General features: G+C 36.8%; 1 protein-coding gene across 1 annotated transcript in view; it reads right to left on the bottom strand.

Annotated features, from left to right (window-relative positions):
- HECTD2 (HECT domain E3 ubiquitin protein ligase 2) overlaps nucleotides 1-26172 on the bottom strand; it is a 34138-nt gene extending 7966 nt beyond the window's left edge. The window contains exons 1-16 of the mRNA XM_080597579.1: nucleotides 25623-26172; nucleotides 20327-20456; nucleotides 17286-17424; nucleotides 15776-15878; nucleotides 14837-14926; nucleotides 14169-14233; nucleotides 13287-13332; nucleotides 12094-12203; nucleotides 10529-10677; nucleotides 9085-9208; nucleotides 7105-7201; nucleotides 6082-6189; nucleotides 4933-5065; nucleotides 2895-2983; nucleotides 1337-1495; nucleotides 734-808 (exon numbers count right to left, since the gene is read on the bottom strand). Of these exons, the coding sequence (XP_080453705.1) occupies nucleotides 734-808; nucleotides 1337-1495; nucleotides 2895-2983; nucleotides 4933-5065; nucleotides 6082-6189; nucleotides 7105-7201; nucleotides 9085-9208; nucleotides 10529-10677; nucleotides 12094-12203; nucleotides 13287-13332; nucleotides 14169-14233; nucleotides 14837-14926; nucleotides 15776-15878; nucleotides 17286-17424; nucleotides 20327-20456; nucleotides 25623-25847 (1842 nt within the window). The 5' untranslated portion in view covers nucleotides 25848-26172. The remainder of the gene's footprint in view (nucleotides 1-733; nucleotides 809-1336; nucleotides 1496-2894; nucleotides 2984-4932; nucleotides 5066-6081; nucleotides 6190-7104; nucleotides 7202-9084; nucleotides 9209-10528; nucleotides 10678-12093; nucleotides 12204-13286; nucleotides 13333-14168; nucleotides 14234-14836; nucleotides 14927-15775; nucleotides 15879-17285; nucleotides 17425-20326; nucleotides 20457-25622) is intronic.
- Nucleotides 26173-26678: the final 506 nt, after the last annotated feature.

Here is a 26678-nt window from a genome sequence, read left to right as displayed (position 1 = left end):
CCTAAGAACAATTTAGTAGTATCAAACATCATTAAGAAGGCATTTCTTCCACTGTAACTCACCTAGCAACTCAAAAATAGCTGCTTTACAAAAAATCTCTTATAGTATTATAATAATGCAATTGAAAGCTGAAGCAAAAAAGGTTAATACAAGTCCATAAACCAGCACAAAATTTTACTAAATAACATGTGTCCTAAAACAATGAATAAATGAAAAAGACTTTCTTGATTATATAGAAATACAATCATTTCTTTATTGTTACACATACAGGTCTGGCAAAACCATCATAACTTGAACGGGCAAGTATGGTGGAAGTGAGATTTCCTAGGCAAAATATGTAAAATAACAGGAGTAAGCTTTGTCAAGCAACTGGGATAGACAGAAAAAGAATTGTCTTGCAGACAGATGAATTCCACAATCAGGTAGGTCACTGACTGCAATGCATTAGTGTCAGAGCAAGCAAAGAGCTGGAATTCTACCAGCAGCTAGACATGGGACCCCAGCAGTCAATGCTCAGATCCACTTATGCTGTCATTGAATTGTTTAAAGCCCCATAATGGATCCAGACTCTGTGCACCAAGCACTAGACTGGTTCTTGAAGCAAGCTTTAATGCTCACGCAGTTGTACACCAAACAATAAGCAACCATACACTTGTCAACCGCTCCATTGCAGAAACATTGGTAAAATTACTGAACTAGTTTGAGAATCACTTGTCGTTGAGTACTTAATGACCTGAAAGGTTGAGTAAAAATCCTCTTCAACATTGCCTTCATAGGACAGAAGTTCATTCAGTCCATGGGCCAATTCCTACAACATGAATACAAACCCTTTAGTGAACCTACAAAGGTAAATGATGTATTTGCAAGAACATGCAAAAATCATTCTTTATAAAGAAACTACCTTGGAAAAAGCTGCATCTTCAAAATGTGTACACAAAAAGACCCCACACTACTTAATCAGCATATTAGAAGTGCTTTTTTTTTTTTATCATAAACTTAAATTTTTCCTTTTACTATGGAAAGGGTATCTAGAACATATCAAATTTTGGTATTCTAACTTCCAGAAACCTATAAAACCACTGCTATACTTGCAAAACAAGGAGTATTTATGTTTTTGGCAGCAAAAACAGAGACCATATCAGCTGGTGCTAATAAACAGCTGTTTTGAAACAGTCTGTAAGCGTTAAAGACTGTTTCAAAGCATTAAATATAAATAGATAATCAATAGATAATTAATAGATAATAAATATAAATAGATAATAATGCTTTCCAAGCATTAAATATAAATAGAACAGGTTCTAAGTCAGTAATTTAGCATCTAAAAAACAATACTTACAGGCATAATCTGAAACAAGTCATCCAACGTAACATCACAGATGCCTACAAGTGTGTTATGATCACATGGAACAATAGGAGGACTCAACAATTTCTTGTAACAACAAGGTGGGAAACGAATATCCAAGGTGATGCTATTATAGACAGCAAGTCCCATAAGCTATATGGGTCAGACGTTAAAGGCAAAAACCACACATCTTCATTACAGTTAACATTTTAGGTAACTTGGAAAAAATATTTAAAATTTTAACTGAGCATACTCTAGCATATTCTAACATACTAAAGAAACTGAAGTAATTTATTTATTTTTTGGACTGACATTATTTTAAACACAATTTTGTGTTACAATTAAGTAATAGTTCAAATGGTCAAATGAGACATGCTGCCAGAACACTTGAAAATCTCCATCATATTCTATATCAGCATCTCCTGAATATATTGTTCCAATGTATTGTTATGAAAAAAAGTTTTTTGTTATTGTTGTTTTTTAAAAAAGAAAACTGTTTATTTTTAATCCCAAAATTCCAAAGAACACTCAATATAGAAATTTTTCTTTGAAATACATCTAAAAGCATAATGACTAACCTGCACTGGCACTACAGCTTATCTGCTAGCACACTCAGGTACACCTGGTGATACGCAGTAATTCTAGAGTCCAGACAAAGTAGATGGGGATGGAATAGAGCAGGCTATCATTCTAGCTTAAAAAGACATATGTAAATACAAGAAACAGATTCCTCCTCTTTGGCTTGTGCTTGTTACTACCAGACTTGCTATTACAGCCTACCATACTCATATTAAGTAATACTGAATAGCTTAAATTTTATGCACTGCACCTCATCATTTGTTCATTTCATAGCAGGGACTTTATCCTCAGCAAACTGTCACATACAGCTATTAAGGACTAACTGAGAAAATGCCTTCTGTGTCCTTAAGTTGTTTAAAGAAGGCATAAACAGCCACAATGACAGTTACCCGAACTAACACTTCATAGTACAAATTTGAAATTAATACCAAAAATTAGAAGAATCCAGTTCATGATTCAGCTTCCCACTAGTAAAATGGGGGCATCATCACCGCATCTTAGTGGATTTATAAGCATGTATTATCATTAACTGCGTGTCTGAGGACTTCATAAATTAGCACATCAGAAAACCTAGGAAAAAATCTTATGTCCATGTGGAAACCATTAGGCTAAAAAGTAGCCACATACTGCTCAATAGGAACTTAAAATATTAACTCACCCAGGCTCATTTATGTTTACTGAATGGAACCCAGAAGTGAAGTACATAAAAATTACAATTTACACACAAAAAAAGTTGCATGTGCAATCTTAATTGTACTATTTTCTGACTGTAAAATGTACCACGTATCTATACCAATCATTTTCTTCCCTTTTTTTAGGCTGCTTCCTTGAATGGCTTTTTCTTTATACATTTAAAATTCAACACACTTGTACATACATCAGGATGAGTTCTGATTAGATCTTCCTGCCCTATTTTGTCCCTGTAATTAAATCGCTGCTTGTTTAGCACTGTCATGAGGACATAAAAGGATACAGCTCCAACCAGTCGGAATTCAGAATAGTTATCACACTTAAAGCTGCTGAACCAATGGCAGCGTGAGTCCTTGTGGTACGTGAACATGCCTGTAGAAGAGGTAAGTTGCACTTTACCAAGCCTTATCTTTAATAAAAGGTCACACAAAACCATTTTTTTCTTACACATGCGTCATTAAGTGCTTCTAAAAGTGCAGATCTCCAGGCTGGTTCTCAGTTCTGTGTCTTCCCTTCTGCAGTAGGGCCCTACGCAGCAGGGCCCTACAGGTCCTTGGGCAAAGGCCACCAAGAGCAGCTCCAGCCCTGAAGCAGGACTAAGTCCATCAGCCCTGGCCGCATACTGCATTCTTAAATAAGCACCTCCACTCGTGGATATTCTACGTGGTTTCTATGCATTCTGCTTCGTCACAGTACTTCATAACCTGTACAGCCAGAAACATACCTGACTGATCAACTATTTTATTGCTGCAATGTAAGCCCATTTCTTCCTACCTTTCTATATCAATAGCAGATGACAATCTTTAAAAACGTTGGCATGAATCCCACGGTACAAATACCACAAACTTTACCATCTTAGAATAGAGAGCTGTAAAAGGTGTAGCTTATACACACTAGCAGTGTGGAGTATGTTTCATATTTATCTGTCCAAAAGGTATTTTAAAGAAGATTAAAAAACCCACAAACACCCTAAAAAAGCCACCTGCTGGTCTAAATAACAAGCTAGATCCTACTAAAATCATGACTGTAATGTCATTTGACTGCTATTTGCTTCAGATACAAAACATACCATTTTAAAGAGTAAAAGAAAGTAAAAACCTACACAATGAAAACCACTTAACAGCTTTAAGATGCCTAGGCAAGATGCATTTCTCTGAGAAGCAAGACAGTTACACCCTGGATTGAGAGTGCACTGACAGCGAAATCCACTTTATCAATGCATAACTACATTAAATAAAATGCAATGACTGGTTTTAATTTGTTGGGATTGAATACACTGATAGTTTAATATTTTTTTCACAGCCAGCATACAAACCAGAGCCCTGAACAGTTCTAAGGATGTCTTGTATGTAATTGCTCATCTCGTTTGGGTTTGAAGATAAAGCTAGGGAATAAATGATTTAAACGAAAATCAAACTTCTTTGAATTAAAAACAAAACAAAACAAAAAAACACCAAAAACTACAGTTGATGTCTCAGGGATATCTGGTCTTTATGAAAACAGAGATAGAACTCTGCCTTTAAATGTGCCATTTTTTGCTACAAAGATTTTCTCCTAAAAGATCTATCTTTCTCTTTTGAAATTTGGTCCAACAAGGAGCGCATCACAAAAAGTTTAGACAGGGCCTTCACCAGAAGCAGTTGAATATTTGCATTTAAGGAAGAGCAATGTTCACTGACTGAAAGATGGCAGTGACACTGGAGCAAAATAGGTCTCAAACCCCATTTACTGATTACCCACACTGAGACAAAGAAGGCATTGTAACACACATGGGGCAGGCAACTGAGTCTGGGTAGAGCTGGAAACACTGTAACACAGCAGATATACCAGGGGAAAAACTTCAAGAAAAATCAACTGCTAGTCTTGAATCCCCCCATACTTTCTACTCAGCATGCTCACTAACATAAGGATACTAACAAACCAAAACCATTGAGCCTCCAGTTTCTGAAACAAGATTTAGTGTGATTGAAGTCTTAAAAAGCTGAATCCCAATTTTAATTCCAAACCTTTCCACTGATCAGAGATTTGTTCACTCTCTAATTGTTATACCACTGAAATGAAATCTCAATGTTTCAACAACGCTTGAACCTCCCTGCCAAAAGCCAAGATCTTCCAAGCTTTTCCGAACTTCCCACTCTCTTCTGCTGTCCTCTATGCCAAAAGTTCTTCCCATCTATATTCATGACAGTTTTAACTTGCCTGCTTTTATTTATTTACTTAACATCAACAAGTGGTCTAATACCGGATTAATGAAGAATTCTTATCCATCACTGTTTTGATATTTTAAAATCGACAGATTTTCAAATGGTACTTAAACTCACCATAGTCTGGGTGAAAAATCTGACGAATCAGAAGAAGAAACCATTCTTTTGTCAGGCCACCCATATCAAGACCAGCTTCTCCTACAAACGTGACTTTCAACTTCTTCTTCAAATCTGCCCTCTTCCTTGCTAGCTATTACAAAATAGGAGGGGGAAAAATAGAGAAAATTTAACATCTTATCAGTGCTTCCAGTCATAAAGAACAAATCTCTTTGTATACCACTCTTGCTTTGTTTAAGCTAGCTATTTGCATCACCTCCCACTAGTAGGTGAAACTCTTGAAGTTGTTCTTCGTTATCTCAACATGGTAAATAAAAATACTACAATGCCTGAGAGACAGCAGTATCACCACTGAGTTCTTCTGTCTTTGGAAAAAAGGCTAAAATAAACAGGCTTTAATCTAGGCAAAAAAAAAAAAGTTTAAACTTATGTTTTCTGCACATAAACAATCAGAACTTATTTGGTCTTGTTTTGTTATCAATATTTGGACTTCTTTTTCAATTCCATCAGGCTGTTTTTAGTGTTGAGAAGCAGTGGGGAACTAGATTTCATTAAATAATAATTAACAAGTTTATGTGGATACTGAAGAATCGCCTACTTCAATGGACACATCTGTCTCTCAATTCTAAAAAAGGAAAAATTACATTCAAGAATGAGGAATCAGTTAAAATTATGATAAGAAGTTAAGAAAAGAAAGCCTATAATAATTGTTATAAGATAGAGAAGCTAGTGAAGGAAAAGAATAAAAGTATTCTAGGAATTAGAACAGAACAAACTCATCTAGTGACTAGATGATTAGTCATTATTTGTGCTCCTTATCATGGAACTAGATCCTACATAATCTGATAATTATGCACTTTACTCTTAAGACAAAAATTGCAAACACACACACATACCATGTGGTATGCAAGCATGCATCTTCATTAGGAACTTAACTATGGAAAAGTATAAGGACAGAAAATAAAGTTCTGATTGTCTAAATCTTTTCTGCAGCGCTGCTACTGTGAATAAGAAACTCAGTTTCTTTTATTTTGTATTATAGATATATGTATTCCTTATCTTAGCACAGGAATATTTAAGTATAACTTATCAAATCTAAATGCAATTGCTATTTTGCAGCAACACATCATTTAATTACATTTTTAATACCTCATCAAGTGAATCACTAACAAGGTGCGTCCTCCTCACTTTCACATTTAGGAACAACATATTCATGTCAGGTTTCTGTCTGCGAGAGACTTTATCCACAAGGCTTTGCTATTTGAATGAAAAAACATCATACATGTAACATCTTCATTTAAAATACAAAGTACCACACTTAGTGAATTTAAGAAGTCCTTAGTATCTTGCATTAAAAGACATTACCCTGATACAACAGATGCTTCAGTATCTTCTAAGAGGTAGAGAGGAATGCCATCTCTTTTTGACTGCAAACATCATTCACACTATGTGAAACTATTAGGATATATAACAAACAGGTGGCAATTGCATGGCAAACTTTTAAACTCCCAAAATAGTTAAAAACAACCACAAGATTCCAGAGGCTGGCTGGTGCTTCACTTAGCTATTCACAAGATACATCTAGCAAACCATGAACAGATACGGTGGCGCTGCCACATTGAGCACTGAGGAAAACAGTAACTCCTAGCACCTGAAGAAAGTTATCACCAAGAGAGGCAGACAAGCCTCTGTCAAAATCCAAGAGGTTGCCCAGAAGCAGTACCCCTTCCGTGATTTGTTGTGTTTTAGTCTTCCACAACATCACATATTCACAGAATGAAATAGGAAACAGATCAAAATTCTCTCTTCCTTAGTTACCGTGTTAATTTAACATGCTGGTTTCTTATCAAACACAGTTTATTAATCTGGTTTCTCCAAAAAACAAAAAAAAAAAAAGAAAAAGCCAATAACACATTTACTGTAACTTTCTACACAACAGTGATATTTGTAAGCATCTTAAAACCAAGCATATTAGAATAAAAAAAATATGGAGAGAATCCAGCATGGACATTTGTAGGCTAGTAATAGTAAAATGGCTCAGTTTTTTTTTTTTTTCCCGGATAGTCCAATATATCAGAAGTTGTGATGAAAGGCTGTATGGAACATTTACCTAAGAAGAACTGATAAAATACTAATTGATTAGACAAAACCACTTATCACGAAATGACTTACTCGTGCAATACTTATCATCTGCTGTTCTGAATCCCTTTGAATAATAACCTTTTTCGCTGCTATAGAAATAATAAATGGATATTGACAGAAAGAAAACCTGAACAACAAGAGAAAAAAAGATAAAATTTCATTTTTAGCAACTAGCATAGTACTTCCTTAAGAGAAGAGGAGAGAATTTTTACAGTTCAGTAACTATCTTCCCTCTACTGACATTAATTTGGAAATAGCTGCCGGGGTTTTTGTTTTTTTCATTGTATACTTAGATAATCAATCCAGTAGAACTCAAATTGTTTAGTTAAAATACTATTAGAAATTCTACGTAATAATAGAATAATACATATCCTGAATATACCTCTTTTATGTTTATCATCTATAGACCTAACAAAAGCAGTCTTCAATTACATATGGCAAGAAGTATCTTCTGCTTTAAATACTAAATTTTAATTGCTACACTGAATTAAAGAAAGTGAGAATATATTATTTAATACAAGCTGAACAGTTATCTCAGCATAGCATTCATTAGTACACAGAAGTATTTCTGTTTTGGCTTATTTTCTGCTCTGATTTTCAAAGGTACTGATTTTCTACAGATCCTTCTGATTTAAGCCAGGTCTACAAGTGCTCAGGACTTCTAAAATATCTGATTACAGCTACATTTCACTGCAGTCAAATATTACTAACAATTTTGAAAAACTTCAGAAATCATTACGGTAAAAGATTTACTTTACTTGGTTACTTCAGTAAGTTTTTTGTTGATTAGCTCATGCATCACCTAGCAGAAGTTCATACTAAGACACCCGGAGCTTCAGACTCTGTGTGCATCTTGAATCCAGACTCTACATGTGCACCCTGAATCCTGCCTGCGAGGAGCTCCGGATTCTAATGTCTTTAGGAAAGAAAGAAAATGAGGAAAAAAGATTCTCAGTTGATCTGCTGGAAATCCTAACACAAAATGTTTTACCAAGCAGTGTCAACTTATTTGGAAGAACTGTGTATTTCAAATTACTTCATGTGCAAGGCAAGCTGGGACTTATTCATACTGGTCCTACTTAATTCTAAGCATAGAGCCTTGAATTATTTTTATTATTATTATTTTAAAGTCAAACAATACAGATTTATAGGCTGTAAAATTGGGAAAAAAATATGGCTCTAACACAGTACAAGAACTAAACATATTTTAAGAATAATACAGCTAGTCTGCATTACTTCCAAAGCTATGTATCACACAAACTTTGTTTTGATATATACCCCACGTCCCAGCTAACTGAAAAGAACTGGAGCAGGTGGAAATCTCACAGCCCTTTTATAAGTTTGGATTTGGGTGCCAAAGCAGCCAGATGGTGCCCATGCAAAAAAAAAAAAAAAAAAAAAGTCTGAAGCTCAGCAGTATACAGATTGCAATGCTTTGAGACTACTCAAAGCCTACTGTGCATTCATCGCTATCATGTCTTTTTCTTTTTTTTTTTTCCCCTCCTCCTGCCCAAGCAGATTTTAAAACTTAGCAGGAAGATTAAATGCCTATTTCTCCACGTTTCTAGATCACACTTGTGGCTGCCTTGAGCCTGTAAAGATTTAAGTTTCATGTAAGAGAAATAAGTACAACTGATTTTACTGGAGCAAATATGATCAGACCCACATACAGAATATTTAGATACCATCAATAAGTGTTAAGTATGCACACTGCACCACTTTCTATGAACGTGTTAGAAGTTAAAATATGTTCACAGTAAGATGCAATTAACACATCACTGAATCGACACCAATACGTAATAAACTAATGTTATGATCTAGATTTTACTCTTCTGTCTAGTTTGCTATGGTAGAATGAGATTTATTAGTCGACATCGTATCCACACAGTTTCTGCAAACAGCAGCTATGTTATGTTTTTCCAATAAAATACATTTAGTATGGCTAACACACAGACACAGATATGGTGCTTTGAAATAATACGTGACAAAAAACAGCCAATTTTTCCTCACCTGTGAGAATTTCCATAACATTGCCAGTTATGATATTCTTCCATAAGATCAATGTGATCAAGTGTAGAATTATAGAAATCCATATATGAAATAATAGGGGGGCTAATCAGACTATTTGCAGCATCTATAAAGAAAATACAATAGTCTTTCAAAGTACTGCCTGGATTATGCACGTTTTCTAAGCATTCTGAGCAGCAGTAAAAGAAAAAGATGACAGAAAAGATGACAAATGGGCTACTAGTAAATTTGTCTGAGTCTTAGCTACAGAATTAGAAGTGTAACATAACTTACCGCATCATATTAATAGCTTTAAAAATAGTATTTCCCAGGTCAGTCCAACTATGGTAAGACAAACTTGATATATTTCTGACCTCAAGAGCAATTCCATTCCTCTACAGCATTTGACTCTATCCCACATAATGACAGACAGTAATTTAAAGTTTCATAGACACAGAATGATATATTCTTCTGAAATCAATGAAAAACAGTTTGATAGATTTCTTAAACATCTTCATATCGAGTGGTCTATTTTGAATTACTAAATATCCCTTTCCCCAGAGGTATATGTGCAGAATTAATGAACTAGCAACTCTTTCAGATGACTACAGAACACAAGAGAAGAATCATGTTTTAGGATACAGTTGAGCTTGTGTGTCTAAACTGTGCCACTGTATAGAGAGGGCTGTACGGAATTCTTTTAAATAGAAGTTGTTTTAAGTAGCCAGAGAAATGAAAACATTCTCACTCCAATCTTAATTTTCACTTGATGGTTTCATTTTCTCCTAGAAAGCATGAAGCAAAGAGGGGCTTTCTACCCCTCAAGGAAAGGGTACTGACCTTAGGTCTTCCATTTCTACAGTAGATGCTCTAACCACTAAACTATCGGTGATTGGGAGAGAAAGACTGCATTTACAATGGTCAAATTCGCTGTGCTCTGTGTTGAGCTGGACAGGGATTTACTTTTTCTATGCTGTAGTTTTGAACTTAAGAGCAATACACATTGCCTAAGATACCTAGATCCTAAAAACATCTGTGAGGCTAAACCAGTTACAGAAGAAATTGTAGCAATTGCACGTTTAAAAGTTTTTTTTATAAATCTAAGGGAAACCTTTACTATCGGTTACCTCTCTGGATTTTTCTTCTAATGATCTGTTGTTGTTACAGGAAGATGATGCATAGCAATTGTCCTCTAGTAAAAAGCATGTATGAGGTCTTGCCAATTGACATTTTTTTCCTGCTTACTATTTTTTGGCATTCTCTTCTATTGTAGTTCATACTGTGTTACTACAAATGTCCATTTCCACCATAAGTGGAGAGAGAGATAAACCACGCTCTTCTGCTTCCATATGTGTACATGCATACACATACAAAATGCAAGTATATATATATATACACATACATAATATACACCTACATGTAAACACAATTTAAGGAAAAAACCTACTAAATAATGCCAGGACTTTGGTTGCTGATGGAATCCACCAGGTACATTTCATCATGGGTGGAAACTCTTCAGGTTTTGCAGGAAACAGGCGTAAAGAAATAAATTGCAGTAACCTGTCTACCACCTGCTTGAACCTCCTCTGTGAAATCCTAAAAGGAACAAGCTACAGTTACTCTCATGTAATCGCTGTTCAAACTGAAGCCTATATTATCAGATTTCAATATCATTTTCTGAAGAACATGCTTTTGTCCCATTATAAAAACAAATTTCCAAATATAAAGTTTGAAGAATCATGCTTTTAAATACTGGCATGCAGCAATGCTCTGCATTTAAACACAGCAATGCACCATTTAAATACACTTTTTAATGTCTGTATCTTTAAAAAATTTACAAAAGAATCATCACTTGTTCTTGACTTTAATAAAGAGAAGTAAACGAAAAATAAACATCCCTTCTCTCTTTCACTCCACAATCTGAATACTGAGGAAGTCTCAATTTTTGATTTTGAGATACTTTGCCCTATTGAATGAATAGCGAAAAATACTTCATACACTTGTGACAAGTGCACATATAAAGTTATGTGCTGCACTACTTTCATAATACAGCAAAAATACATGTGTAGATATAATACATGAGTAGATATATTAAAGCATCATTTTGTAAATAAAAGCTCTTCTGTTTTAATGTTTCAAATTTCTAATACTTATTTTAAGAATAAGAACATCAATATGCCTTTTGCATCCTTAACCAAAAGCGTTCATCTGATTTGTAAACACTGATTCAAATGAAATAATAAATTAATGCATTTTTAAGCAAATCTGGACATATTTCAGGGGGAGAAATATATGTATATAATTTTCATCCTTGCAGAGAAGAAAATCCTTAATTAAGAGTTTCCCTAAGAGGCAGGGAATTGTGAACATACACAAACATTTTTTTTTAAACCCTAAATTGAACTTTTTGCGCAGTCGTCATGAGGAAGGCAACCTGCATACAAACTTAAAAACCACTCTTTTGGCAGTTACCCCCACGTGACTAATAGCTAGATGCTATTAGAATTATTTCTAATAATTAAAATCTAATGCCTTAACTACATTCTGTCACCATCTCTATTACACTATCAGCATGGACTTAATTTCGTTTGTGGTTTTCATGTAATACAGCAAAGCTACAGTATCTTTTGGAAATAATGCAAAAAACACCTTTATTTAAAAGGAAGATCAAAGATGTTTGTAACAATATCATTATCTAAGCGTGTATCTAGAAAATTTACATTCTTTTTTTGCATAAGTTATGTAAAAATAACTTACACAGCTTATTTTGCAATCAAAGCTTTTTTGCATAAAGATAATCATTTTTTATACATTACATACAGTTTGCATCTATAAATCAGTATCACGTAGTGGACTATGTCCAAATGTACTTTGAAAACAACAAAACAATCTCTTTAGTCAACTTTCATATAATTTATATATAATATAAAACAGTCAACATTCATGGAAATACAGTAACAATTGTAATCCTAAAAATTGAATTTTTAATTTTATTTTTTTATTGTTTTTTACTTTTTAGACCAGTGCACTAGGAAATGATGGTCAGCTTCTGTTAAGGCTGCTATCTGTCTTAGCAAGTGAGCATAGATGACATAAGTAGAAGTGTTACTAAATTGAGGATTCTGAAAAAGATTAAAAAAATGTGTTAGGTTAACAAACTGCATAAAGGGAAAAAGTCATTACGGCTGTTTCTTATGTTTGTTGTTGTCAATACAATTACGCAGGAAAGTAATTCAGAAAATTGCTGTGACAGTGGTAAAAGCTATGGAAAAATGATTTGCAACTTCTATTCAAATGAAAAATATGCAACTTCTATATTGCAAAAGTATGGATTTTTTTGTGTTTCAAAAGAAAGCCCACAGGTAACAAAGGCAGTATTCAATGTATTTTTTCTGGATTATCATATACTGTATAACACATAAATTACACTCCTCTGCATGATGAGCTTTTAATCTCAGTAATAAGGATTTTCCTGTCTTTCCACACACTCCTTATTTTCCCTCTTATATGAGTCCACACACTCCCACTTTTCTGCAGAATTATTCTTCATAATTCACAGCTAATGTGCCCACCCCAGAGAAAAAAACTGTTGTCTCCAAAAACTAAATTACTATCTGATCTTTCAAGTAACAGCAGAAGATTCTCTCATGTGGAGAGGTGTCATCTGCACTAGCAAAGCGTAAAGGGGGAATTTGCTACAAATGCTCATCAGTTTTAGTAGGAAAGGTAATTGGTTAATGTAGACAAAAATCAGACAATGCAGTCGTCAGATAGACTGGAGGGAGACTGCTGGATAAACTGCAATACTAGTGAAAATTACAGCAATATCAAAAAGTGCATATACTGAAACTTTTGGGAAAGATCACTGTTGCAACATAGCAATAAAGGAAATCTGACAATAAGTAGGAAATAACCTTCTAAAACGTTTGCTCTTTCAATACGAAGTGATAGGAAACAATTGCATGCCTGTGTTCTTAGTTCATGGGTTTAATGTATGCAACCTTACCCCATCAACTCTGTCATTAAACTCCTGTTCCCATCATGCATACCCTACACTTCTTCCATATGTTAATACAATCTTATGACAGGAAATTAAATGTGAAATTTATCAGTTATACTAAGTATCTTGTTTGCATAGTATACTGGTTTATAGATTATAAATTAAGCTGACATATACTTAACTAAAAATACTGTATTTTTCTTACCTGTAGAAGTATACAGTATGCTCTAAGATCATCTTTTGTTCGTGGCCTACAAAATGAATGAATTAATTTGAAACACCACTCTATGTATACACCACATATACACATCAATAGTCAGGATATCCTGCACCCTAGGATTTAACTTTGTTTTGTCAATATGTGTTCAATACCATATTCAGCATCATCACTGAAAGGACACTTTTAAAGATTCTGACTACTCTCTAAAGGTAGTAAAAAAAAAACAAAACAAAAAACAACAACAACAACAACAAAAAAAACCAACAAAAAATAGAGAAAGCAATAGCCATGGGTTGGGTTACAGATGAGTCACAACAAGGGGATGTCTCTTGCTACATCTTTTTTTTTTTTTTTTTTTTTTGAATCAAACTAAGCATTCTCACTTCTATTACTTCTTGCTAAAATCTTGTCCTCTCCATGCCTCCTGGATAATCATTTCTGCATGCTGTATTGCCCCACCAGTGCTGCTGAAACATGAATGATATCGCAAAACAAACTTCAAGTCAAGAAATTATGTAAGTTAAAACGTGTTAGTTGGGGTCAGGAGGAACATGTTTTACTCTGGATAAATTGCCTAATTCATCTCACAGTTGGGATTCCTGAAAGATTGCCCTGGCAACAAGCAGCTGAGATTTTCTGAGGGGATATATGGCTAGATCTGCTTCTCAGAGGTTCAACGTCAGCTTACAGAGCTCAAGATGGGTCTCACTAGATTTGCCTGCCAAAAGGAGACAAGTTCTTACGAGTCAAGTTAAGTTTTAAGAGAACATTTTCTTTCTTTGGCTAAAACAATAGAGTAAAAATATAGAAAGTATACCAGTTCTAAGTAAGTGTTGGAACAGTAGTGCAAACATTGGTTATACTTACCCTTTCCATTCTTGTAGCAGACCATTAATTATTCCCTTTAGGACTGACTTCTGAACATCTTGAGGCTATGGAAAAAGGAGCAAGGAAAAATCATATCTAATCAAATTATACATGCTTGGTATAAGAGAGTGTACAAAAAGGCAAATTAGTTTTGCCTGTGATTCAAGCCAGCTAAGAAATCTTTGACTGTGCTATGGTGCTGAGTTCCTGTATATCTTTCCTCAGAGGCTATTAGGTGAGGCCTGAAGTTGTGTCAACTGTGGCTTTCAAAACTTCAAACAACTTAAAAGCTGTACACATTATTTCTACATTATTCCTGCCTTGTATTTACTAGACACAGTATCTACTTTTTACTACTCCCATCCTCACATTTTCCATCTCTCTCATCATGCAGTGTCCCACCACACTCATGTCTTATCTTCCAAACACTCTGAGATCTACCACAGGATGAACCGCATTAATACTAACAAAAATTTCCTCGTCTTTTACTACAGCAATTTTCATGACTCTATGGCAATTCTCACAGGACAATTTTAAGTATGTTATGAGACATTCTTCAGAAATCATACATATCTGAGAAATACTTTTGGTATAAATTGCTTCTTAGAAAGTTTCTTTGATGAAATGATTGTTAGATTATCAAACATGAATTCTGTTCTTCTACTTACAGTATTCAGTAAGGCATCATAGACAACATTCACAAATTTTGCATCGATTCCAGAATCCTCAATGGTATTAAATGGAGAATTGGTATCTTTCTGCAAGTTAGATAATAAATGAGACATTTTGGTTTTGAAATGTTTTGAATATTTGACATATCTTTCAAAATAAAAGTTTATCAGCACTTTTAACAAAACACATACAGATAAAAATATTTATTTTCCTTATCAAAACGTAAGAATCTAAGTCCGTTTTTATTAATGGGTAAAAGATGAAACTAAAGAACATTCATCTTACACTTTAGCATTATTCGTGTGGCTCCATTACCTAGTTGTTCTATTTTAAAATGTAGAAGGGTCTCAAATAACAAATAGCACAGAATGTTCATCTTCCATCTTTGCTGTAAATCCATCATGAGACAAGAATGAAGTTACAAGCATTCAATTTTCATTAAGTAACTAAGAGTCGCAGGTTATTTTGCCTAGGTTCGTATTAAATATCAAAAGCACATCTTGCTCTGTAGTAAGAAGGAAATATTAATTTAGCACGTATTCAGAAACTTTTCACAAAGATAAGATCTTGCCCAAGGAACACTGAATATGCCAACACAACAGAGCAGCAAAACTACTTGAATGCATATCACTTTTTTTTTTTTTTAAAGGACAGGGAATTTCTGTTTCCAGGTTTGCCTATTAGCTGCATCAACTTGAATATTTTTAAACTCTAGTTTGTGTAGAAAGTACCTTACACTTGAAATACTGTTGCTTAAACTGGAATAAATAAATCAATGCCATAACACATTGTGTACCAAAGGCAGGTAAGATCATAATAAAACAATTCTAGTGGGTTTGAGAAACTAGTTGCAAGCCTTTAACTGATGCGCATCTAAATGCTTTGAGGAGCCAAATCACTGTAACTACTAAGTAATATTACGAATTATTTTCTACCTTAAATGCAGCATTTATCTCCAGGAAAGAATCAAACGTTGTAGAATAAAAATCATGCACAGCTTTCCAGTCTCCTGATGACTTTGACTTTTCTATATCATCCCTAGAGAGAATGCATTAAAAAGACAGGTAATAACAAGGGTTAAATCTTCCCAGCCACTTAGACTTTAGACTGTGCTATAACTCCAAGCTTTCCTCACTAAGCACATTTAAAAGACAGACAAGTATAATATCAGTATCTAACATCTTCCTTGTCATTGTACAATCATGGTATTACAAGAGAACAAAAGCATAGTTTGTGTTTGATATACTTGAGCAATGTCTTATTCAAAATGTTAATTCATGGTGTCACAGTTCAGTATGCTAAGACAAATCATTAGTAGAACAGAATTATGTTTTAGAAACACTGACATGATAAGATTTCTGAGACTAATTTATTCATTTAAGTATGCAGGCTCCTAAACAAGTCAATTTCATTATTACTGTACCAAAAGTTATTTCTCTTCCAGTTTTTCAAATAAACCTTAATCTTTGTATGTGACTATGCATGTTCTTTGACAACAAAATCTGGATTTACCCTTGAAATCCTTTTAAGTATTGACCTTGTAAAGCAAGTTCCTGTTTTGTCCAATGTCATACATTTTAAAGAATCCTTAAAGCGTATTTTATCTTCGTTAACTATAATGCTGGCAATACAAATTCCAGATTGCTTCCCCCCTCATAAAAAAAAAAGTTGATATCTAGCACAAAGAAGTTATCAATGGGACAAACCAAAAACACTACAGACTTTTAAATACTTTACTTGAAAGAATGAAACTCTTGATAGTTGTATAACTAGACAGCAGTCAATAAATACAAAAATCTGAATATGGTAACAATTTCAGCTCTTCAGAACACCTGAATAACAGCAAGGGATATTCCACCAAATACGCACACTGAATAATCAAAAAGTATTCCTTCACCTCACTGAATGCATAAGACTTCAAACATGGAAAAGAGCAATGAAAAGTCTATGCTTATGTCTCTGGAAGCAACTTTGATTTTTTTTTTTCCCATCTGTTCGAAAAATAGAAGAATCAGGCTTCCTCCTAGGAATATTCCTCCCAATTTCCTGACCAATATTTCTCTACCAGTAAAATACTCAAGGATATTAAAAACAAAACAAATCAAAACAAACAAAAAACCACTTCCAGCCTACATTAAGCCATACATCCTTGTTCTAAAACCAAACATCCACTGAATGTCAGGAACTGAATTTCCAACTCTGAAATACAAGCTTTGCTGTTTCTTGAACAGAACAGCAAGTGTCAAGCTAGAGAAATTCTTTTGATAATTTTCACAGTAATAGATTTACCGATCACACCATGACAGCAAAGTAACGACTGCTACTGCGAGATTGTCTTATTGAACTGAACATAACTCATTTGAGGTTAAGAAAAATCAAATGTACAAATTAGGACAAAATGAAGTCCAAAGAAAGTATGCTTTTAGAAACACCCATGCAACTTACTGGAAGTCTTTCACAGTTTTGGTTCGGATAGGAAGGGAAGGTTCAGGAGGAATGGGTGCTTTCAGTTCTTGGGGTAGTGTATCTATAGAGATTCGTTGCTTTTGTCTAACATCGAGACAAATAGGTGGTAGATCTCTCACTTGTAAAAAAAATAATGCAAAGAACAATAAATACAATGCAATCATATAAATGACCATTCAGCTAGTAAAATATAGATGTACAGGAACTAGGAAAAAAACCCAGAGCCTACACCCCTACACCGATGTTTTTTGTTTTTTAAATTAAATATCAGAGCAGTATTACTACTCTCCTGCCTTCTCCATTTATCACATCAGGGAAGTATACACTAATAAAATCGCCAAAACACAAAGGCAGGTTCTTTTACCTCATGATAATGATAGAGAAGCTGTCAATGTGACTTAACTCAGCTAACATTTATCAGAAGACAGAAGACATCAGATCAGGGCTGTTCTCCATCCCCAAGTATGGCTCTGATGTTTAACCTTGTCAAATCTCATAGCTGAAACTTAAAACAATTTAAAGAGAAGAGCAGAAATCAAAAAAAAAAGTGGACGCATACTAAATTAATTCAAGCCAAGGTGCCCAACAATACCACGATGTAAGTGCTCTGCTGATGCAGATGAACTAACTTAAAAGAAACTAAGACTATGCTATTTTTCTACTCCAAGACAAGTAATTTTAATTTAACTCTTGATCTGTCTTCTCAATTTTGGATGGATTAAACATTGAATTACAAACAGTTGAATACACTGAGATGAGGAAAATATTCTCTGCATCTGTAGAAGAGACAGCAGCAGACAGAAGCTGTTTCTCATTACAGTGAATTGAAGCTGCAGGTGTTAAGCTTCGTAACTTGCACCCTGTCAGTGATGCAATTTTCTTTGAAATACACTACATAAATTAGATATACTAAAACTGAGTTTTAATAATATGTTTAATAAATACTGTCATCTTCAGTATGTTTTGCCATAATTCCAGTTTATTTGTAAATAGAATTATTTGCCTGTGTGACATTCAAAAATTTTCATTAAGATCTGTCAAATGAATTCCATTGAGGACAAACTTGAAACTTTATGTGCTGAGTTTATAAACAGCAATAATCCAGTATTACAAGACAAGAAAAAATAATCACTTCTGGCTGTTTGCCCAGTTACATTAAGTAAAAAGACTCAGCAGTGCATGACTGCTTAGGAAATGATCAAAAACTGAGGAGGAAAATCTTGTTGACACAAGAGAGAATTGACTAACACAGACTACCGGAACGTCTGCTTAATTTTACACATTGAGCTCTCAATTTCAAGAACACATCCATAACTTCAATTAATATTGCCATACATTAGGATGATGAAAATTAAAAATTAAGTACTAGTGTAACATTAATTACAGCCAGGACAGTATCATGTGCAGCAAGATCTGGGGGCATTTCAAGAAAGGCTTGTTTTTAAGTTCACCATTCTTGTTGGGTGCAAGAGGTAAAATGAATTCTGTAAAAGACTACTGCATTTTCCACATTGCTTGGCACAATAGTAGATTTAATTTTACTTTGTCCTAAATTTTAGTGAGCAGCAGACTTTCATATCATAACCTAAGATTGTATTAAGCAACTATTCAGATAAAATTGGACAGGAAACAATTAAGGATTCTCCTATATGAAACACACATTATCTAGCAGTCCATGAAACAGCTTCATGCACATTTCAGTTACAAAGCTTAGCAGCTGTGTAGTTAATATTGACAAGCTGTCACTTGTAGCTTTAGAGGAAAATGTTACCTGAAAAACACAAAACTTTTTATTTCTCTGAAGTCTTTCAGACTCCAACAATAGTGCAATTGTTTACATATGAAGATTTTTCTTAAATATATAGGTGAGAGAAATGGCCACCCGAAGGTGGTTCTTCCAGCTTTATTAATGAGGTCTTACTATACTTTCAAAGAATGATCAGAGCTCTGTCCAGCTTTGCAGCACCTTCTTTTTGCCTTTCCCCAAGTACTGTCCTTACGTACACCACTTCTACTTTAACCTTGGTAAGTTAAAATATGCAATGCCTCAAATTCTTCCACACAACAGTGGGAATAGCCTTCACTGGTCATCTCCAGTCACCTTTGTTTCCTTTCTGTAGCACAAAGTGACTTGAGCAAAATACAAAATTCTATTCAAACTCTCATTTACACTTAACTGCCCTTTGTGTTTCAGTGATTTTCTTCCCCTGCATTTGTATTTTTAAAAGTAGGCACCTCCTTACTCCATGAGCAGTTACTAAAAAAAAAGTCTTGCATTTTACATTTGCAGAACAGCTATCAAGTACATAGATTATTTTATTAAGGAAACCAGTCCTGCACATGATAAGCCACTTTTTTCTCCACAAATCTGAAATTTACAATACCTGTCCACAGTTTTGTTTCTACCCTATACTATTTATCAGCCTTCATGATTCTAGCCTATCATACTGAATACACAGCTCCACTTGAAAAATTTCCATCAATTATCTTTACCTCATATCACAACAACATTCTCTCTCACCTTTAAAGTTCTTCAGAATTTACCATTCTTTGCCTGTGAGTTTTATTTTATCACTGGCTTTCATTTTCACTGAAAAGCAGCAACTCTCAGCAAGTCTCCCTTAAAAGCCCTATGCATGCTTCATCACTGCCTTCCCTCTGATCTAGAAAAATCCCTACAAAGTTCTGACAATTTCTAGAGAAACCTACCATCTGACTGGAGCTAAGACAAACAGTATCTATAAATGGACTTCTGAATTTGTAACTTTCTTTAAAATTTCAGAGGAATATTTCATCCTTCAGGTCCTTTTGTTCTTCTTATCCAACTTGTCTCTAAGAGATGACCTCTACTGAGGATGGACTATGATATATATTATTGACTATACCATGTACGGGACAATGTAATCTAATGAAATCTAGACTTCTAGGTTTTCTGGCACTGTCACAATAGAAATATTGGTGGAACACTGAGCACCTTCTTAAATTGGTAGCTAAGTAACACAAGGCTTTTATTCTCTTACCGTTTTTGATGTTAGGTATAACAAGTTGCGTAGGTGAATTTCTGTTTCCGGTGCCTTCTTTCTTTTGGTTGATAGTTGTGATGAAATTGCTGAAAGTGGAAAACTGATTTTTTGCTCCTCTTTCCAACCCCTGTAATTAAGATGACAGCGTGCTATAAAAGGCTAATACATTTCTGAAAGAGTAATCTTACTCATTGGGTATTACAAAGAATATTTAAATGCTTATCATCTTGAAATATGAGTGTTAATACCTAAATAAGACATACATGATGTTTCTACAAGTTTGTTTTAATTTGAATCAGGAGAAGTAACATACAATTCCATTACATTTAACAATTCATGCATTAGTTTGCAGTATATAAGATATCCCTAGATAACTCAGGAGAAAAGAATATTAGAATATTGTTGAAAGCATTCTAACTTATTGTCCTAATTTCTAAATACTTTTATATTCCTCACTCCAGCTCAGTTTAAATAGATACCAGTGTCACACATTTCTTTTTCAAGTAACCCTTATATGCTGAAGTTCAGACAAACTCCCCCAAAATTGAAATATGGAAACAAAAATTCGGCGTAGACTGCTGCTATTAACATTTAAATACTGACTACCTGGATAAAAACACCAGATTCAAAGTTTTCAGCATCAGCAGCCACCAAAGAAAGGCTATCCAACAAACAATTGTTTAACACAATCCTAAAAAAAAAAATGCTTAATATCTGCATGTGCAGCTGCCAAGAAGTCTGCTCAAACTTTTGCTAAGCAATGAGTGCTAATGTGTTTTAACAGTGAAGAGAAATGAAGCAACACAACAGACTTTCACAGGTTGGTGCCAATCAACGTTTGACACAACGTGCCAATAGTCACTAAGTGACTGTTAGATATAATTATTTACACCGGAGAATTTGCAAAGCACAGGTGAGTTAAGGGGCTTGTCCAAGACTACACAAGTCATGTGATGGAAGTTTTCATTTGCATCTCAGCTCCAAGTGATCAGCTGATGTCCAGCAAAGGCGGATCTGCTTAAAAAACATACACAGTCTTCTTGCATGTCGTGATTTTGAGCCTTACATTAACCTAAAGACTCATTTGACTGACATCTGGTACCTGTGTTCTCAGTTAGAAAAAAGTAGTTTTATAAACCAAAACTAATTCCACAAATGACAACAGAAATTCCAGAATAATTTTCATATCTTTTTCTTTTTTAAAAACCCATTCATTTCCCTTTCCTCTTAAAAGAAATAGATTTTGACTACGACACGCAGCCAGAGTTCTGAGGAAAGTACTTCACTTCCACCACAACATCCTGAAACACCACCAGGAGGGTAATAATACAGCCCATAAACCTGCCATGCTACAGTGTACGCAAGTTGATACACTGCCAGGAATTTTAAATAACTGTGGCAAAACGAGCTATTTTTCCATGGCTTATAACTCAGCAAATTACAAATCTGAACAATCAGCAGGACTTCTAGCTTTAAAAATATCAACTTTCAACTTCTAGCTCCAAACGCCTTGTATGCAAGAAATGTTCAAACAAAATGTAATTACAGCTACTATTTTAATATTAGCTATTTTAAAAATTATTACTCTATAAGCCTTAAAGTATCACTAAGATGTTTCTTAAAACTCACCTGGCACACAAGCAGAAAGTCCAGATCCTGAGAAAACACAGCAAGACGTGACTAAATGAAAAAGGACTTTTAAACAAATCCAGATCTTAAGTTTATCTGCTGTGTCACAAAAACACATGCTCTAGGTAGAAAATCTGGAGTTTGGATGATTCTAACAATTTGTAGGGAATAGTTATCATAGATAAATTCATAAGAGGAGCTCTTATGAAGCAGACTACTGTGACAGCTGTTTTGAGTCACATAACCTTTCCTCAGCTTTCCAGTTTTACTCCAGCCGTGCCACTGCAATAGTATAGTCGAATAGTTATTTTAAAAGGTTCTTCTTAATGCCACTGCCCTGAGAAGCAATCAGAAAGAGCGAAGCTTGCACGCGCTATTCCACTCCATCACATCCTGCTCCAAGTGCGGCTCCAACAATGTTAAACAAACATACTGATAAAGGCTTTGCTGGAAAGCCCTGGAGGAATACCGGGGAAGTACATGCTCATCAAAGAGGATCTGTGACATCTCCTGGGAGAGTAATCTAGGACAAGCGTACAGCACTGTGTCATACTTACAAAACTCTGTAGGAGGTCAACGAGCCTCTAGAGCCTAAAACGCTACAAACACACAGCCATCAGAAAACCGAACCCCCACATAAGGAACAGGCATGCTTGGAGGAAGTGGATCAAAGCCATCTTTAATCCTCCTCTAATCCTTTTCTAAGAGCATATTAATAACTTACAATGCTGCTGGCTTCTTACTGAAATTTTTCAAAAGCATTAAGCCCTCCATAAGGCTGGAGAAGTACTAGCTTTATACTTTATACATTTATGTTTTCCATTACTGAAATGAAACCAGATGGTGAAAACAAGTCAAACTGCTTGCAAAGAGCACATACAGAGTGCTTGCAGAAAAAGAGGCAAAAAGACCATCTAGAAGAGTTTCTTGAAAACCTTGCTCTTCAGCCCTAACTTAACTCACTGAAGACCCCTACGTATGTAGTGAGCAAGGACCGGGGTGCCAGAAAACACAGAGGACACAAGGATTACCCAAAGACAGCTGTCAGTGCAACAGCCTACTCAAAAAGTAAAATTTTCCTTTCCATTCATACCTTGAAAGGTGTAACATCAGACTGTTTTTGCTTTATAGAAACCTCTACTTGTTCTTGCTTACAAGAGGCAAGTTAAATAACTTCCCACAAATTTATTTGCAGAATCTGAATACTGACATCCAAACCACCTCCCCTTATGCATTATTTTTTAATCATCATTCCACGCATAAGAAAAACCTTGGCACGTTGCAGGACCACATTAATTTATTGTGGGAGTAATTTAGCTCCACAACTTCCTTTAGGAATGAAAGCAAAAGAAAATCACCCAGAAAGGTTACCCTCTTTCAGTAACTCCACACGGTCCTTGCCTAGAAAAAGCCACGATGCAAATGGCAATAGCAGTAGTCACATAAACACTTTCTTCCAATTTTCAGCCTGCTTAAACTCCAGATGTGACATCTTTCATGCTCATGCCCTAATAAGATAATGTATACTGTGGTTATCTATTGACTCCCTCAAATTCTGACCTTTTCCACAGCTACTGTGGAGAATAGAAAGTTTAAAAGATGCGTCACACCTTCATACTGCCTTCTAGGAAGCTACAGTCATGTTGCACAAATCTATGGTGGGTCCCTAGCACATGGAAGAAAACGTCAATTGCGCAAACAACCTGGGGAGATGTTTTGAGACCAGGATATATAAGGCTCACTCTTCATGCGGAGACAAGGTAAGTCATCATATGATGGCTATACGATTAGAAATAATAGGCAGAGACAACGAGCAAATTAACAACATCAGAAGTATTTTCATATTTGTATCAGGCATTTGTTTTTAAAGAAAAGGAATTTTAATAGAAAAAAAGCAAATTTTAAAGACATTTTCCCCCTTTAGTCACCTTATCAAATTATAAACTTTTCTCCAGTTTAATGACGATGCAGGTGAGAAAATGTCTGTCTTTAAAAGTGCGTGAGAATCTGATTCAGTAGCATTCATTTCTGATTTTCAAGCAGAAGTTTTAATATAAAAAAAAAAATAAAAACCATCTGTATAGGATGAATCTCACACCATACTCCTGAAAACCTTGTAATTAGATGCGTAGGTTGGTCAACACTAGGGCTCAGCAGACCAACAGTCCAATACCTTCTTTCAACTCATAAAGGTCTTGCAAAAGCATATCTGCATTCCCTGTTTGGTACATTTGGACCAAAACCAGCATTCTGGTGCACACTGAGAAATCCAGGGCTGTTGAAAGATCTATTACATCTTTCCACACAGCTCTCCCTCTGTAACATACTATTAAAATCTGCATGCATCTCCGTAAGTTCAAAGTCCCCCATGCATTTGACAAGCAATCACACATAGCCAGATCTGAGCTGCTCTGTAGCAGGTCAGCTCAGACAACTTATTAATTCCTGTAGGCAGCAGTTCAGAGAAGCATGTGGGATGCCCAGCCACAAACCAGATTCTTCTCCCGATTCTTCAGGACAGTGGAAATGCTGCATAGCTGATCAGTTGCATGTAGTTTTCATTACCTAAGATAAGCCTGACACATTGTAGCCCATCATTATTTACCTTCCCCAAGGGACTGGCATTTGCCATTCCAAGTCTGAAATGGAGCACCTTTCCGAGGTTGCACCTTATCAAAGGTGCAAGTCACTCCCGAGTACTTGGCCATCGCTGTCTTCTCCCAAATCTTTATCTGAATCACAGGAACAAACACATCCTCCCAAATTCTGACAGATTTGGGAAGCTGAAAGCCTCTCAGAAGATTGGAACATCTTAGCCAAAACACAAATTGGCAGAACTGCTCAAAGGAGTTTGCAGTTTGACTACAATTACTTGGTTTAACATCACAATTATTTCATGACAGTCATAAACGTTAAGCACTCAATCTTTTAAACTCAAATTATGGTAATTTGCTGCTGGTAATTTCTAGTAAACCTGATACTTATCAGAACCATTGAACTAAAGTCTCATAACTATATTAGCATAGGGTTGATAAGATGTTTGCTTCATTGCTGGGCTGAATAAGTTACAGCGAGCTTTAATGTTGAGTTATACACAATAAGCGACTTACGCCAGGAAAATTTTATGTTTCACAATACTGTACAATCAGCAGAAAGAAAATCATAACTCAAGTATGATTAAAGATCTCAAATGAGGTTTCTTGAAACTAAATTGCTCTGGCAAATACCTTTCTCGACGTTTATTTTTTTTAAACCCGCGTCAACTCATTCATCACTTACCGAGCTGTTCTGTCATCTTGGCTTCAACACAATGCAAAAAACGGAAGAGACTTTTAAAGAAAAAGTTAAAAATACAGAAGCCTCTCCCAGCTAGCTGTTGCCATACGCGCATGAGGAGCCGGAGCCCCCGCTCCCAAACCCCCACCGACAGCGCTGCAAATCCTCAGCCATGACTAACCCGAGCGAGCAGACCGTTGTAAAATGTTAAAGAACTATAAGTAGAGGGAGAATTTATAGCTCCGTTATGTCACCGCTTCCAGGCGCGCTCGTTATTTTTAAGAAACTTGAATGAAAGCCTCCCCGGGCTCGGCAGCCGAGGGACGCCGCCGGCGGTGCCCGCCCGGAGCGGGGCGCGGAGCAAGCGCCCGCCGAGCCCCCGACCTACCCCGGCCGCCGCGCTGGATGCCGCCGGGAGGGGCGGCAGCTTCTCCCTCTCCTTCTCCCCTTCCTCCTCCTCTTCTTCCTCACCCTCGCCTTCCTCCTCCTCGGCCGCCGGCGGGGCCGCGCTGCCCTGGCCCAGCTCCGCGCCCGGCGGCAGCTCCGCGCCGGGGCCGGGGCCGGGGGGGAGGTCGGCGGCAGCCGTGGCCGTCGGGGGGATCGGCAGCGACATGGCCCCGCTCCCGGCTCCTGTCCCCTCGCCGGCTCCCGGAGCCCGTCCCCTCGGGCCAGCAGCCGCTCCGAGGAGCTCCGCTCCGCTCGCGCAGCAGCGGGGCTGCTCCCGGGCGCCCAGACACCCCCGCACGGCGGGGCGGAGCGCGGCCCGGCCGCCCCCGCCGCGGCCCGGCGAGGAGCGGGGTGGGACCGTGCGGGACGGAGCGGTGCGGAGGCGGCCGGCGGCGCCGTCCCCCGCTGCCCCCGCGCCCCGCTCAGCCGCCGCGCCACCTACAGACGGCGGGCAGCGCGAGGGGCGGCCGCCGCCATGTTGTTTATAGGCGCCTCATAGAAACGCGCCTGGCGACCGGGGGCGCCGCGCGGGGGCAGCGGAGGACACGGCTACGGAAACTCCGTAGCGCAGGAAAAGGCGCCGGGCGGGGAGCGCGGGCGCCGGCCGTACGGGAATCGGGGCTGTGCTCCGCGCTCTGCGCAGCCGCCGTGGTGAGGGGGCGAGCCCGGCGCTGCGGCCGCGGGCCTGAGGGGGCTTCGCTCCCTGGGGAGGCTGGTGCAGGACGGCGAGTAAATAAATATACGAGTAATAAATGAGAGATTACGGATAAGGGACATCGGGGTGGGTGCCGGCGTGGCGCTCCGGTTCCTCCTCATCACCTCAGCGGTGTTGTGCGTTACACTCGCAGGCAGGGTTTGGGGTTTGTCACAGTGCCTCGTTACCACATGGTAATGTCATTACAGTTTAAAATCACATTCTTTAATGAGGAAAATAAGAATCTAAGTATAAAAAGATTCTCTCCGTGTCTCACTGGCATAGACAGAGCGAAGCCAGGAT

The sequence above is a fragment of the Anser brachyrhynchus genome (assembly GCF_964034855.1).
Source record: "Anser brachyrhynchus genome assembly, chromosome: 6".
NCBI lineage: Eukaryota > Metazoa > Chordata > Aves > Anseriformes > Anatidae > Anser > Anser brachyrhynchus.
Note: the sequence above shows the minus strand (reverse complement) of the source record. Positions and strands in the feature narration are given on the sequence as shown.